Source organism: Talpa europaea (genome assembly GCF_964194135.1).
Source record: "Talpa europaea genome assembly, chromosome: 9".
In the NCBI taxonomy this organism is placed as follows: domain Eukaryota; kingdom Metazoa; phylum Chordata; class Mammalia; order Eulipotyphla; family Talpidae; genus Talpa; species Talpa europaea.
In genome coordinates, this window is record NC_140076.1 from 113,597,036 (window position 1) to 113,614,354 (window position 17,319).

Sequence of the window (17,319 nt, forward strand, 5' to 3'; positions counted from 1 at the left end):
TGGAAGTTGTGCCCCAAAGATGGAGACTGAGTAAACTGTGGTTGATTGAGGTTCTTCGTCCTTCAATACTTTAAACCCATGTTCCTCCCCCCTGAACCTGCCCCAGCCAATCCCTCCTCTGCAATAACATTTCCTTCGTTACAGGGGAATTATTTGTATAAGCCTGTTGCCCTCAGCAGGGTGCCAGTTCTCAAAAACATGGATGTGACTTTTCAGCTCTATCTGCATGTATGACACTCAGATGGGAGTTCAAAATGGCTTGCTGGACCAAAGTTGATGCACAGCGCGAGACATAGACAACATAATGCATGTTAGCTTCCCTCCCCCCTCCCTTTATGTCCTTTTATTTCCATTATACTATCCTCTTGTTTCTCGTCTGTTGCCATATCTCATCCTCAAAATGAAGTAGTTCCTTTATTGCCAAATTCCTAGTTTGTGTTTTGTTTTGCATTCCATGTTCTTTTCCAATGATGTTTATTGAAGTAAAGTTGTCTTACATCATTGTGTTTATTTCAGAGGTTATAGGTTCAGACCTCTACAAATACAGGTTTTTTTTTTTAAGATTTATTTATTTATGCATACAAGAGCTGGGGTGCAGGCCAGAGATGCCGGGGTGGGGTGAGAGGATTCACCAGAGACAGAGTGGGGAGCAGAACAGGTAGATTTACAGAATGACACTGCTGAGGGGGAGCAGCAGGTGAGACAGGAGAGATCTGTGGTGCCATGTGAGTCACCTTCCAGATTGGGGATCGAATTCGTGCTGTAGTGACTACAGATAGCTTCATAATGCTGTGTCTTAATGCCTTGCGCCACCAGGGATGCCCTCAGATATAGGTTTTTATATTATCCCCACCAAAATTTTTTATGATGACATTGCTTTATTAGGTTTGAGTTATATGGAATAAGATGGAAATGTCTTAAATATTATGGTTGAAGGATTTTGATAAATCTATACACCTAGATAACAATACCCATAGCAACATTTAGAATGTTTCTGTCACTCCAGAAAATTCCCTCCTGCACCTTCCCAGTTAATCTTCCACAAGATAATAACTGATTCAATCTGACTTCAATCATCATAGATTAGTTTTGTCCTTAAAAAGAAACCTTATATGAATGGAATCATATCTTGTGTACTGCATTATATGTCTAGATCTTTTCATCCGACATGTTTTTTGTGATTCTTTCATATTGTTGTCTGTATTAATAATTTGTTCTTTATAATGCTGAGTAACAGGACTATAGCACAATTATTTTTACTATGATGACTCATTCTTAATTGATATTTAGCTAATTCTGGCTTCTCACTAAAGCTGCTTTGGACAATTTTAGTCTGTCAGTGGAGTGGAATTGCTGGGCCATAGGATGGGTATATATTTATGTTTCTTGGCAACTGTCATGCTGTTTTCAAGAGCATTTGAACCATTTTACACTGCTCCATCAATTTATGAGAGTTTCGAGTGCTCCACACCCTCAATAATAGTTGGCATTATTAGTATTTTATTACTTTCATCTTAACTCAAAAGGGAGATAATTCATTTCCTGCCTTGCAACTTACAGAGAAAGGAGTTAAAATCTGCACAAATGACTCAGCCCTTGATGAGAAAAGAATCCGTAGGTGGGAGAATGAGTATTCTTTTTGGATTTTATTACTACCTCTAAAATAATGGCAGTGGGGTGAATGATTTCTGAGACATTTCTAATTTAAATAATAGATTGGGGGGGCTCCCCTGGTGGTGCAGCGGTTGAGTGCTGGGTTGCGAAGCTTCCCGAAGCCTCTGCAATGCCGATTTGATCCCCAGCCCCCGGTGAGGGTCCCACATGGCATGACAGACCTCTCCTGCCGCCCGCTGCTCCCCTCAGCAGTGTACTTCGGTCCTTCTGCCTGTTCTGCTCCCTGCTCTGGCTCTGGTGAATTCTCTCACCCTCCTGCGCTTCTGACTGTACCCCAGTGCTTGTATAAATAAATAAATAAATCTTTAAAAATAAATAATAGATTTGGGGGAGTCAGGTGAGTGAATTGTCAGAGCATGGGTTTTAGCATCAAAGTCTGAGGCTCCCACTGGACACTGACAGTAATTAGCTGGGGAGACTTTAGCATAAATACAGTCTCAAGAAAACTCCACTTTCTTCCCAATAAAATTAGATATAAATTATACATCTACCATTGGAAAATCTTCATTATTCAATGAGATTGTGAATGCAAAGAGTTTTGCCATAGTGTTTATACTATGACTTAAGGAATAGCAGATTTTTTTAAATAAACACTTCCAGAAATGTATTCTGGGTGGTAAGGTGGTGTCCTAGTGAACATGGCTTGTCCTGAGTGTGGCTGACACCATGTGGATGGCATTCTTTCATCGTAGCATCGCCAAAGACTTGAAGCATTTTATTCTCACAAAAAGGTCAAACGTAAAATAAGTTGAAAGATGTTTACTAGGATGGTATACTTTAAACTGTATACTTGGGCCTCCCTGGTGGCGCAGGCGGTTGAGCGCCGCACTGTGAAGCTCTCCACAGCCTCTGCAGTGCTGGTTCGATCCCGGCCAGCCAGAGAGAATCTCACATGGTGCAGCAGATCTCTCCTGTCTCGCCCGCTACTCCCCTCAGCAGTGCGTTTCGTCAGTCTGCCTGTTCTGTTACCCGCTCTCTGGTGAATCCTCTCACCCTCCTGTGCCTCTGGCCTGTACCCCAGTTCTTGTACAAATCTTTAAAAATAAATAAATAAACATAAACTGTATACTGATGACTTAGGTTCTGACATTAACAGTTTTATTGTTCTTTCTTTATCACGTCTATACATTCATTCATCTCCCAGTCTACCCAGTAGTCACGTAGACTTTTATTTGGATGCATTTCAAAGAGGATTAGACATCACTTGCAAAAATTCAATATTTATAGCTTTTTTTGAGATAAAATGTATGTACAACAAAACACACCGATCAATAGTTTACATTTGCAGAGTTTTGGCAAATGTATACAAACATGTAAAGCAGGCCCCTATGTAGCTACAGAACATTTCCAGCACCCTAGAAAGATTTTTATGGCCGAACCCAATCAATTCCTACCCAGTCATAGGCAAAGACTGTTCTTATTTTTTTCCATCAAAGTTTAATGAAATTGAAGAGTACATACTGTTTATGCATGGCTTCTTTTACTCAGTAAAGCATTTTTGATATTCGTACATGTTGATTGTGTATCAGTGATTTATTTCTTTTTTCTTTCCTTTTAGTATTACAGTGAGTGAATATATTATAGTATATATATTATACACACACTATATATTAGCATATCATGTATACCAATATATATTATATATACTAGTATACATTATACTATATATACTATAATACACAAATATATAACATACATTATTATATTAAATATGTACAATATACTTAATTATATACTAATATATTTATCAGATATTTATATATTAATATATTTAATTATATATTATATGTACTAATATTACAGTATATGTATTATAATATATATATATAATATACCACACATATTATATAACAAAATATATAGTATATTTATATTCTGTAAATAGATAGGTATCTATTTACTGAATGTTTTTAGTTTTTGAATAAAGCTTTTAGTTTTATGAATAGAGCTCCTAAAAACAGTCTAAGATAAGGTATTTTGTAGGGATATGTCTTAATTTCTTTTGGATAAATATTTAGGAAATTACCAAGTCATAGACTAGGTAGTTCTGCAGTTTTACAAGAATCTGCCAGACTCTTCCCAGCATGGTTGTGAGGAGAGAGAAAGCTTTTGCTGCTTCTCAAAGTGGTTTTCTATCTATGCGTGCACACTTTTCTAACCAGACACATGGCGGGTGACTTCAGGAGCATGAGGATGGAGCAGAGGGACTTCTCCTGCACCACCATCACTGCGGGCTTCAAGAAATAGGCTAGTGGAGCCACGGAGCCACTGGACCAGTGCAAGCTCCTGTCAGATCATGGTGGGAACTGGGCATCAGGATCCTGGGGTCACTGGCAGGGACGCGCCCCACCTTGAGCCTTAACACCTGTGCCCACGGGGTGAGTGGACACATTCTCTGTTCCTTCATGGTCACCCTTGAAGACAGGAGTAAGTGAATCAGAGATTTGTGGAAACCTGGGTCTTGGCAGGATCTGAGGAGACAACTCCAGGACTGAGGCCATGAGACAGTCTGAGGGTGCCAAGGACAGGGAGTTCTTGGAAGAGGCCCCATTTGTGGTCTCTGAGGTGGCAGAGATGGGTTATTTTTTTATTTGACCTCTAATACAGCCCATATGCTTAGCTGAGAAAGCTTCTGCATATCTCTTTGAGTGACTATAGCCCTTGTTCAATAATTAAACATTCTCTTGATAAGAATTTATGGGCATCCTTTATGAAGCTTGCCTTTAAAATGAATAAATCTTATGGCTTTATTACAAAGTCTTGTCTTTGTTTTTCTTTTATAAGATGATGCATTGTATAACAGGCGAGCTTGACGTCTGTCCCCTCTGTTTACATACGCACAGTATGAGCAAACATTTGGTCACAAGGCATATGGTCATAGAGCTGCTTAAGTGTGAGGATGACAACCCAAGGACCTCTTATCTGAAATAGCTCCAGGAATTCCTGGTCAAGCAGACAAAGGGTATTCAACTTCATGTTCAGTTTTTTTTTTTTAAGATTTATTTTATTTATGCATACAGAGCTGGGGTGCAGGCCAGAGGTGTGTGGGGGATGGTGAGAAGATTCACTAGAGACAGAGTGGGAAGCAGAACAGGTGGAGCTACTGAAATACACTGCTGAGGGGCGCAGTGGGGTAGACAGGAGAGGTCTGCTGTGCCATGTGGGTCAGCATCCTGGCCAGGGATCAAACTCGTGCTGCAGTGGCTGCCAATAGCTTCGTAGTACTGAGACTTAAACCTGACCTCAACTGGATGTTTTAGAATATGTGCTTCCAAAAGCAAAGTATCATGATTACATGGAAGTAGGCACAGACAAAACACTTCAAGACACTGATTTCAGGGATGTCTTTGTGGACTCAACTCCATTGGCAAAGGAAACAAAAGCACAAATAAACCCATGGTACTACATCAAACTAAAGCTTCTGTACGGTGAAAGAAACTATTATTAAAAAGAAAGGATACCCTACTGAATGGGAGACAATATTTGTACATTATACACATGAAGGGGGTAATATCTGAGACCTATAAAGAACTTATGCAACTCAACAAGGAAACAAACAACCCAATCAAAATACAGGCAGAAGAGCTGAATAAACAATTTTCCAAAGAATTTTCTGATACCTACAAAGAACTTATACAACTCAACAAGAAAACAAACAACCCAGTCAAAATACGGGCAGAAGAGCTGAATAAATAATTTTCCAATTTTCCAATTTTCCAGATGGCCACAGGCACATGAAAAAAATGCTCATCATCACGTCATCAGGGAAATGCAAATCAAAACCACAAGGAGATACCAGAATGACCTGTCTCAAAAAGACCAGAAAGAATAAGTGTTGGCAAGGATGTAGAGAAAAAGGAACTCTCATATGCTGTAGGTCTAGCCCTTACGGAAAGTAATATGGAGGTTTATCAAAATATTAAAAATAGGGCCTCCCCGGTGGCGCAGCAGTTGAGCGCTGGGTTGCGAAGCTGCCCGCGGCCTCTGCAGCGCCGGTTCGATCCCCGGCTGCTCCCCGGCCACCAGAGGAGGGTCCCACATGGCGTGCAGACCTCTCCTGCCGCCCGCTGCTCCCCTCAGCAGTGTCCTTCGGTCCTTCTGCCTGCTCTGCTCCCCGCTCTGGCTCTGGTGAATTCTCTCAACCTCCCATGCTTCTGACTGTACCCAGTGCATGTGTAAACAAAACAAACAAATCAGCAAACAAATAAATAAAGCATGCCTCTATAAAAAAAAATATATTAAAAATAGATCTGCCATACAATCCAACAATTCTACTTCTAGCTATCTACCCAAAGAATAAAAAACACTAACGAAAGGCTATAGCACCCCTATGTTCACTGCAGCACTATTTACAGTAGCCAGTTATAGAAACACCCCAACAGCCCCCAAACAGATGAGTGGATCAGGAGAGGTGAGTATTCATCACAATGGAATACTCCTCAGCTATAAAAAATATGAACTCTTGCCATTTGCAACAATGTGGATGGACCTGGAGGGGGTGATGGTAAGTGAAGTCAGAAGGGGAAAGACAAATGTTAGATGATTGCACCTGTACATGGAATGTAGAGAAGCAAAGAAAAGGAACAGGCTAAGGTAGAGGATTCGGGGTGCTTTGGGGGTGGGGGTGGTGTGCTAACAGACATCTGAAGAGGTGTGAACTCACACGTCTGTATTGTACACAGCATTGAACCAGCATCACCTCAACAAAAAAATAACACAGTAGAAAAAGAGAATCGAAAACAAGCTTAATGTCCATTAACTGACAAAGAAAGAAAATGTGGTAAATAGACACAACGGAATTCTTGTGGCTATAAAAAAGATGAAATCTTCCATTGGCAGCAGCACGGCAGGCCTCAGGGAATCATGCTTAGTGACATAAGCCAGACGGAGAAAGACAAACCCTTCGTGATGTCACTTGGTGGCTTGTAGAGAAACACACAGATGAGCTGAGTAAAACAAAAAGAAGCTGCTGGACTATAAGACCAACGAGCAGTGACTGGAAAGGTGGGGAAGGGAGTGGATAAGTGGGGGGCAGAAGGCACAATGTAGGAGGAGGGCTAGGTTTGGACTTTTGTCAGTGAACTGAATGTAGCCTACTACGTGCTGTGTCGCTGATGTGCACCTGACACTTACGTCCGGGCACGTTGCAGAGTTTCTTCAATGTGAAAAAAGCTTCTGTTTAGGATGGAGAAACACATCCTGGCCAGCTTAAATTCAAATGGGTTTGCTGGAAGACGAAAAAGCCATCTTGCAGAATCAATGCACGTCTGGCCCTTGTGGGCTGAGTGGTTACGTGGGCGGCCACGTGGCACGGCAGCCACAGACGCTGGGACTGACAGGAAAAGTCATTCGTGGCTGAGCCCGGAGCTGCATTGTTTCTGGTTCCCTTGAGGCCTCTCGCCCCCTCTCCTGCTTCTTCCTGTATCCTGGGGTTCCTGGGGTGTGCCCCAACACACGACTACACGGGGCTGCCCCTGTTCTATTGCTCGCTGACCCTGCAGGTCAAGGTTTAAAAGCATGAAATGGCTGACCCTTGGCAACATGCCCATTTGGGATGAGTTGAAAACTCCAGGATCTTGATCCCTGCTTTAGTGAACCCTTAACTTTCTTTTCTGAAGGTGAACGCAGAGTGAGCTCAGCCTCAGTGTTCTCATCCCCGGGTCAGGAATAATAACAGTTCATTCTTGCAGAATTCAGTGGCGATTAGACCCAGCGGACACACCAAATGCACAGAACACCCCGCGAGGGCAGTGTTAGTGCCACGTCACGTTATTGGTGGGCCTTCTCCTCCGCCTGCCCTCTCTCCCCTCAGCACTGCCCTGTTCTGTGCCACTGAGGCTCGCTCTCTTCAGAAAGCACATCTGGGGTCCTTCGGTGCAGGCGCTCAGAGGTGTAGCTGGAGCCCAGCTCGGAAGAGGAGGTTGATTTCAGCTTCTCCCCTGCCTCCTCCCTGCTCCGTCTGGCGGGACCGACCTCCCACTCTCCCGGCAGCTCCTCTTCCGCTGCGGGTCTGCAGAGCAGCATTTCTCTGCGTTTCCTTGGCTCCCACCGAGGAAGACCCCAAGGACATCTTCCCTGCCAAGGCTCTGGAAATGCTCAGAGGGGAGCAGAGACCTGGGGGAGCCCTGCGGCCTGTAGCCGCTGCAGGATGGAGGCGACAGTGGGAGGAACTGCCCCGTGTCTGACTTTCCAGTGTCATCAGGAACAACAGGATTCTGAGGCGCAGAGGCCGTGACACTTAGGCCTCTGGAGACAAGGAGGACGCAACCGCCTTGAGACGCAGACCAGGGTGGTGACTGAGCGCCGGGGGCTTCCTGAGAGCGAAACAGACGGGAAGTCCACGGCCACCGTCAAGCCCCGCAGGGTTGCTGCCGCAAGTCTTTCTTTCTCCAGGGGGCCCTCAGCACACCTCAGGCTGACGGGGAAAGGGAAGTAGCCCAACGGCCTGGACTCAGGAGACCCACGTCTCCAGCTGCAGGAGGCACGATGCAACAGCCCGCTGAAGCGCCCCAAAGGCAGGCCTCCCATCCCAGGCTCCCAGCAGCCCCTGGGAAGAAGCCCTACACCCCGTTTTCCAAGAGGACACTCACCGGGGATCCTGAGGATGTCGCTTGCTGCGCAGCCGTCCCAGGCCGGGCAGATTCACTGTGGACTCGTGCAAAAGGTTAAAGGGATCTTGGAGCCTCCCACATCCCACAGACTTGACCGGCTGTAGGGTAAGGAAAAATGTCAGGCTTTTCTGCCCTCCCGCCATCAGGATAGATGATGGATCCTTGCGGTCCTGAATGCGTGCATGCCTGATGGCGGCACCTGGAGTGGGGTGTGGACAGAGGTAGATGGGATTCACCTGGGCTGAGACGGGGCTTTTAAGGGCGGCGTCACGGGGACTCCAGAAGAAGCCGAGAGGAAGCTGAGAAGCAGCAGAAGCAGAGAAGGCCGGAGAGCCCAGATAGAGTGAAGACTTGCTGGGGGCCGGGAGGCCTGCCAGCCTCCAGGCCCCCCAGCACCCCTGCCTGCCATATGCCTGGTGAACCCCAATAAAAGACCTGCAAAAAACCACTGAGGACTCTGACTCCTTCACCCGGTCTGCTGGATCAGAAAACCTGCACTGTGGCCGTTCCTGCCTTTACACCGGCCTTTAATGCCGGGGACCGTGCCCCGGACCAGCAGGCAGGGAGGTGGGCACGGGGCAGTCCTGCAGGCAGCAGCCGATCCTCCCCACTCCCTCTCCGGCTTCTCTCAGGCATCCCTTCTCCCTCGGGTGGGCTCTGTCGCGGGCGTCCATAGTGGCAGGTGTGCACGCCCTTGCGCTCCGGCTTCTCGGCCAGGTGTCTTTAATCCCAGGTCGTGTGCCCCGTGCTCACGCACCCAAGCACTTTTGGCACCACCATGACATCACGTGTGGGTAATGAAACCTGGGCGGCAAGCAAGGCCACAGGTGTTGGCTGTAGAGGCTGAGTTGTTTTCTCGTCCTCATTCTGATTTCCCTTCTCCTCAGTCGGCTTTGTCTCTGCACATGACCATACAGTCACGCGTGTATGAATATTCCGACTCCCACGAGTCTTTTATTGAATCCTGCACAGTGACAGCAAGCGCTGATGCTAAGTGAACTTTTTTTAATGGTATATATTTTTTACATCATTTTTTCATTTTTGCACAATGTTTGCATTTTCATCTTGGTTACATTCCCCATACAATTCCCACCCCTCCTATTTTGACTCTAATCCCTCCTCCCACCGCTGCCCCCCCCCCACCGGTAGTGTGTCTCTGGTTTATAGTTGCTTGTTGATTTTGATTTTTACTTTATTATAATTAGTCTTTTTCCTGGTCCCTTATTTAGGTTTTCTAGATTCCTGCTATGAGTGAGACCATCTGGTATTTTTCTTTTTCTTAAAGCAATCCCTTCTTGGGCCTCCCTGGTGGCGCAAGAGGTTAACACACAACACGATGAAGCTATCCGCAGCCACTGCAGCACCAGTTCAATCCCAGGCCAGGGAGCTGACCCACGTGGCACACCAGACCTCTCCTGTCTCACCTGCTGCTCCCCTCAGCAGTGTCTTTTGGTCAGTCTGCCTGTTCTGCTCCTCACTCTGTCTCTGGTGAATCCTCTCCCCCTACACACACCTCTGGTCTGTACCCCTGTTCTTATATGCATAAATAAAACTTAAAAAAAAATCCCTTCTTTCTCAAGATCCGTTTGGGTCCAATACCTATGGGCAGTTGCTCAGCATAATAGACCATAACTACCTGGATGAGGAAATAGTGGGCCTGTTCAGCCCAGTTAGTATAAAGCATCCCTTCCCCACAGTCCAGCACTTGTCACCACTCCAAGAACTGGAGTGTCACATGTGCTGCATTGCCTGCCGATGCCTAAAAAATCACCATAAACTTAGAGGCTTAAGACTAGTATAGTATATTCAAAGTTTAGATCAATTTACAGATTGCTTTTGAATATGAGGAGGCAGAGATTCAACATTATTTCCTTCAGGATGGACAGACACCAAATAGTGTCAGCACTGATGACTTTTTAAATCATCCTTTCCCTATTGATTTTCTATATCATTATCATAACTCATGCTTTTTACAGACTGATCTCTCTCTATACTCTTCCACTGACCTATTAATTTTTATCCCAATACCAGTCTCCTTAATTAGCTTCATGAGATATACACATGCAACTTTTAAGTGTGTAGTTGAATGTATTTTAAAAATGCATGCACTGGCAAAACTCCTTCCTCAGTTAGGATCTAGACACTTCCATCATCCTTCATGCCTGTTGGCAGACAACTCATTGCCCCAGCAGACGCTGATCTGGTTTCTGTCATTAGATTAGTCTTATCTGTTCTAACATGTCATGCAATTCTGGGTCATTGCAGCCAGTTCTTAATAGCAAAGATGTAAACAACCTAAGTGCTCACTGATGGATGAATGGATGAAAAATATGTGATACATATTTGCCATGAAATGTTATTCAACATTCAAAGAGAAGACTCTGCCATTTGCAGGAACATAGGTGAACTAGCTGACACTGTGCTAAGCAGAACAACTCAAACACAGAAAGAAAAAAGTACCAGATAATCTCATTTACATGTAGAATCGCATCGAAGAATTACACGTTAAATTCACAGTGGTTACCAGAGAGGAAGTGAGAGAAATGAAGGGATTTGGTCACAGGAAACAAAGTTGTAGGAACATAGAATGAATAAGTTCTAGAAAAATGCTATACAGCATGATGACTATAGTTAATAAATGTATTATACACTAAGTAAGAGAGTCCATTTTAGGGACTCTGACTACACACCAAAAGATAACTATGTAAGAAGATTGATTTCTAATCAATTTCTTTTTGGTCATTATTGGTGATAAATATAAACATCATGAAGTATTCCTTACACATCCACTTAGAAAAACAAAACAAAGAACGCAGTCAACAACATGGACATCAACAGGACGGGGGAAATATTTGCAATATTTGCAATTCAGACATCTGGTAATGGTAATGACTATAGAAACAGAACACATAAAGAACTGTTACACCTCAATAAGAAAACCTGATTTGAATATGATGAGGACTCTGATTAAATATGGCAATCAACATGAACAGATATTTTTCCAAGCAAGATATGCAAATAGTCAATGAGCCCCTGAACAGATGCTCCCCATCACGCACCACTGGGGAAACACACATCCTAACACCAGGGGATTCCTCTTCTCAACACCATTGCTCACAAACCAGAAAGTAGAGATGGAGCGTGGCTGGGGGCAGGGTGGGGGGGTGCAGGCAAGTTGGCAATCTTGTGCATGCTAGTAAGCACATGCAAAGGTGCAAATACTGTACAAAAAAATACAGTGATTGCTAAAAAAAAATTAAATTTTAATCATCAGCTTATCTAGGAATTCCAAATCTGGGTATTGAAAGGATATGAACGTGTATCTGAGCACCCATTGTTCACGGCAGCACATTCACCAGAGTCAAGAGTTAGAAGCCACTCAGGTGTCCATTGGTAAATTAAAGGATAAACACAGGCTGGCATATGCAGAGAGTGAAATAGTGAGACTGAAACTAGGAGGAAAGTCTGGCACCCCCTGCAGCGTGGATGGCTCTTGCAGCTATGGTAAGTGAAATAAGTCAGTCACAAAACAACAGTTACTGTATGATCCAACGTAGGTAGACCAGTCAAGTTCATAGAGACATAAAGTAGAAGCAGGTTTTCCCCCGGCCACTGTGAAGAGGGAATGGGAATTGCTATTGAATGGGTCTGGAGATTCAGTTTTGATTCAGTGTAACAACAATATGAATACCCCAAACACTACCAAGGTGCACATTTGAAAATATGAGGCCTGAAACCATAAAGCTCCTAGAAAAAAACATAGGGGAAATGATCCTTGACCTTGGTCTTGAGAATGATATCCTGGATGACACACCAAAAGCACACCACAAGCTAAAATAAATGAGTGAATTAAATCAAACTAAAATGGTTTTCAATAGCAAAGGAAAGAATCCACAATGCAACTGACAGGATCAGAGAAAATATTTGCAAACTATACATCTAAAAAGGGGTCAATATCCAAAAGATATAAAGAAATTGCTCATCTCAACAGTAAAAAATCCAAGTCAAAAACGCACAAAGGATCTGAATCCTTTTTCCAAAGAAAACACTGACAGGTTATGTCGGTGTGCAAAATGGCACTCAGGTTCACTAGCCATCGGGGAAATGCAAATCAATAAACAAAACAGAAAGGGGATGACAAATGTGGGTGATGTTGAGAAAAGGGAACCCCATGCACAGTTGCTGGGAGTGTGAATTGGGAAAGCCACTGTGCAACCAGTTTGGGGGCTCCCCCTCCCCAAATTTAATATTCCCACCATGTTCAGAATCCCACTCCTGGGTAGTTTTCCAAAGGAAATCCATTTCAAAGTGATGCCTGCATTACCATATTCATGACAGCGTTACTAACAAGGCTTGAAAACAAGGGAAATGTCCTCCAACACATGGAGGAATAAATAAATGTGATTTTTTTGGTCCACAATGGAATATTAACCACCATAGAAGAGAAAGAAACACAGTAGCAACTGTGGGTGAAGTTGGAGGGCATTGCACTAAGTGAGTGTGTGCAGAATTACAAACACTGTATGGTACCAGCAAGGAAAAATCCCCCAAATAGGTGCCCACCCCAAAAGAGAGACTAGAATGATCGTTACACAGCACATGAGGGGAGGAAGACATGGACACATAAAAGCCAAGGGCATCAAGTATCATTTAAAAAGTAAAATAAGTTCTAGACAGCTATGGTCCCGCACAGCGGCTTAGTTAACAACACAGTATTGCATACCTGAATTTTGCAGTTACACTAAGTCATTCTCACTCAGGAAAACTAATTTAACTACATACAGCGATGGTTAATTATCTTGATTCTGATGCCCCTCCAAACACATATGCATAGTAAGTCATACCATAACACAGCTTAAACATATAAACATGTCCATTATTCTTCAGTAGAGTAGGAGGAAAGGCATCAATTTAACATTTTGTCACCATTAAAATTTTATGAAACACATCCTGATGTGTAAATATCCTTAGGACTATTATTTTTTAAAAAGGTTTATTTATTTATGCATACAAGAACTGGGATACAGGACAGAGGTGGGGGGGGCGGATGTGTGTGAGAGAGGATCCACCAGAGACAGTGGGGAGCAGAACAGGCAGACTGACTGAAATCCACTGCTGAGGGGAGCAGCGGGGGAGACAGGAGAGGTCTGCTGCACCATTCGGGTAGCTCCCTGGCCAGTTGGGGATCAAACTCCCACTGCCGTGGCTGCAGTTAGCTTGGTAGCGCTGTCTTTAACCCCAACGCCACCAGGGAGGCCCTAAGTATCCTCAGAACTATTGATAAATGCCCCCTCTAAGTTCTATTTCCCTACACTGACATTGTGATAGTATTTCCTTGAATATCATCAGGACTACCCAGATTGATCTTGAGCAGGTCAGTGAACCTCGCTGTGCCTACTTTCTCCTTTGGGAACCAGGGCAAGAGCCACACTGAGCTCACCCAGAGCTTTCAGGGCTTGGCTCATCCACACCCAGGATGCACCCACATCCCCATTGGCTCTGTGAGCTCCGTGCAGAGGCCCCGAAAGCACAGGAGGTTTTGAGGCCCTGCCCGCTGGACACCTCAGGCCTGTCAGCGGTCACTGCCCTCCCGGCGGTGCAGTTCAGGATGGAGTCAAGTTGTCCTCACCCCACCCCCAGCCCTGAGCCAGAGACACACACTGCAGAGCTGGGGGCTCACCCCACCTCCAGGAGGGGCACAGACTCATCTGAACCAACGCCTGTGGCTCATCCCTTCCACCGAGGAAATGGTGTCCCCACTGGTGGGCTGGCCAGGCTCAGGCACACTCAGTCCCCAGGCCTGAGGAGGCGACAGGAGGGGCAGCCGGGAGCCTTATGGGCTGGGACCCTCAGAGTCAGGCCACTGCTCAGAAAACCACTGGGGGTGCGTGAGTCTTGCCACACTCAGAGCGTCAGTGCTGAGAAAGCCACTAGGACGGACCTTCACGTTACCTCAAACTTCATCACAAAAATAAGTAGCACAGGAAAGTAAAATGCACTGATTACTTTCCAAGAATGTCATTTATTTGTTGACCCAATCTGGAAGGAAAATTAAATGAAAAGAATTGAACATGAATGAAGGGTCATTTAGATAAATGACAAGTCTGTTGAATATATGATACTGTAGAGTGAAGGGGTTACCGACGGACAGGTGACCCTTTTTTCCTGCTTTTCAGCTCTTGTAAATGTGTTAGTTCAGAGAAAATTGGTGGTCCTTCTGTCCTTTGGGGTTTGAAACACTTTTCTTTGAATCTCCAGAAAAATGCAATAATAACCGAGATGAAAAACGTAGTAAAGCGTAATGACACAAAGGACGTGACAATGAACAAGGAAGACTCATATTCTCTGATTGCTCGTGGGGGCCCACTGTCAATGCTTCCCCCAAGCCCCGCCAGCTCACAGAACGGAGGGGCCCAGCCATACATGCAGTGACAGTGCTGTTTATTGTTGCAAAAACCTCGGCGGTTGCACTCCTCAGGCAAACACTCAGTCTTGAGGACTGTCCATCTCTCCACACAAGTTCCGTTAATGCATATCTGGTTCTTACCACAGGAGGTTCCATCACTTATGACACCCACATCAGGTATCTCTATGGGAACCATGGATAAATGATAACCTATTCCCCAGCACTTGAGGTTTTCCTTCTCCAGATGAGTGGAAATAACAGTAGAATGATCTGGTAAATCAGGGATGGTTTTGACGTTTATACACTGTATTCTGCCACATAGTGAATTTTGCTGGCTACACTTTTCATAGGCATTCATTCCTTTAATTCTGCAGTGCCCATACTGGTCGCCTATTGTATTGACTGCCTCATAGCACTGATAAGGAGCCTCCCTGGCATCAGGTCCAAAAATGTTCTGGCATTGCATGTATCTGGACGTGCACATCTTTCTGAAGCAAATGGCTTCATACTTGCAAGGAGTTCCATCTTGCTTATAAAAGTCATCTGGGCATAAAGCTGACTGTCCATTGCAGTATTCTGCAAAGTCACATTCATTTTCTTCCTTCCGGCATATGTACCCAGATGGTCGAATGTGACAGTTATGACAGCAAAGACCGGTGCTGCAATTGGCCCCCAGTCTGAGTTTACAATCTGGTTGACAGCACCGGTCTTTTTTACACTCCTCACCTGTACCACAATCACATTCCTCACCCTCTTCCACAAATTTGTTTCCACATCTCTTAACAAGATAACCTGGTTCAGGGATATTGTTTAGACAATGTGCATCTACGCTTGTGTAGGCCCAAAAATCAGCATAACTACAATTACTAAAACCAGTTACTCCAGTGCCCATGATGCATGTATTCTGACCCCGACAGACGCAGTAGGCAGTATCATGCTGCATTCCTACGACGTGACCCAGTGAATGAGCAGCCCAAATCACAGGAACATGAAGATTTTTATCTAGAAATGCACTTAGAGAACCAGTAAGATTTGGAGAGCACACTTTTCCTGATCTTGTTGTAATACCAAGATTGCTTTGTTTATTAATATATAAATGTACCCAGTCATTAGTAACCCGAGGATTTATATATAATTTTCTGTATATTTTCAATTGCTCTAAAACCCTAGGTAATGTGGAAACGTCAATATTTATTTTGTCTTTATCTGTCCACACTTCCAGAGCACTCAGGTGGATCCGCATGTGCACATCCTGAAAGTAAGTGTCCATAATCCCTGCCATAATAATGCCATCACTCACGACTTGGGTGAGATTAGACTGGGAATACAAGTATCTATCGTGATCAAAGGCCAGGACCAACTCTAAGTACTTGGTGTGTTTGTACGTTTCCAGCATGTCCCTCACCCTGGCCTGACTGTCCTTAGGGGTCGCGGGACTCCCCAGACCATCATCAGTCATCGCGCAGGTTTGACTCGGAGGCAGCGCCTCGCTCTTCAGGAGATACAGCACATGCTCAAAAGTGGAGGAGCCCTTGCGGGGCTCGATCTGGTAGCGTCTGGCGTCGATGGCCAGCACCCCTCGCAGCCCCCCCATGCACGTCGTGACAGTGGCGTCCGAGTCCCGCGCCCCTTCCACGGTGCCCGCGTAGCTGCAGTCTCTGGGGATGAACGGGTGGTCCTCCACGAGCTTGCCCTGGGGCGTGAAGGAGAAAACCTGCAGGTTGCGGGGCAGCAGAAGCCTCTTGGGCCGCAGGCGCAGGACGTGCCTCTTGCCTTGGATGTGCAGCTGGTAGGACACTTGCTTGGTGTGGCCCCTGGGCCCCGCCTGCAGGCTCAGCCTCTTGGGGATGGTGATCTCGTAGGAGGCAAAGCCCCAGTCCGGCTGGAAAACGGGGTCGGCGGCTCGACAGTCGGGGAGCAGCAGCGCCAGCAGCAGCAGCAGCAGCAGCGGCGGCGCGGCGAGCCCTTGGCCCGGGGAGGCCCAGGTCCGGGGCGACCTCATGGGCGCCCGGGGCCTGCTCAGCGCGGCCTGAGCCGGGCCGCAGCCGGACTTCCAGGAACGGCCGCTGGGGGCGCCCGCGCGCCGGCGCGAGCTGCCTGGCAGGTGCAGGTGCAGGTGCAGGTGCGCGGGGCCGACAGAGGTGCAGAACCCCTGGGGTGCGTTCCTGGCGGGCCGTTGGCGCCGCGAGGAGCCGGGACACGGGGCGCGAGCAGAAGAGAAAGGAGGGGCTGCTGCGCGCGGGCCGGCAGGAGCAGGGGCAGATGGCAGGAGCAGCCCACCAGGAGGGGCAGGAGGTTGGGATGTGCCTTGGGGGGTGGGGTGAGGGTTAGGGGGTGATTCTGGGTTGTGTGTGTCTTGTGGGTGTCTGGTGTGGCTGTGGAGTGTGTGGTCTCAGTGTTGTGTGTCAGGAGGGTTGTTTGAGGTGTCGGGTGTGTCCTGCTGAGTGTGAGCTGCGGGTGTGTCCGCTGGCAGGAGAGTCTGGGGAATCTCTCCTGGGGAGACCCAGGGGTCCTGGGGGCGCTCGTCCTGGCCTGTGGGGGGAATGCTTCCCCTTCCAACAGGCAAAGCTCAAAATGGACCAGGCCTGAGCCAGGGAGTGTTAAGAAGCTGGAACTACTCACATGAGC

At 46.1% G+C, this 17,319-nt stretch overlaps 1 protein-coding gene across 1 annotated transcript; it reads right to left on the bottom strand.

The window, feature by feature from the left end:
* Window positions 1-7,912: 7,912 nt before the first annotated feature.
* Window positions 7,913-16,693, bottom strand: ADAM30 (ADAM metallopeptidase domain 30; the record flags this gene model as incomplete). Its single annotated transcript, XM_084242472.1, has 4 exons — window positions 7,913-7,988; window positions 8,265-8,383; window positions 14,561-15,693; window positions 15,919-16,693. The coding sequence occupies 4 exons, from the start codon at window positions 16,691-16,693 to the stop codon at window positions 7,913-7,915; spliced, it is 2,103 nt and encodes a 700-aa protein (XP_084098598.1).
* Window positions 16,694-17,319: the final 626 nt, after the last annotated feature.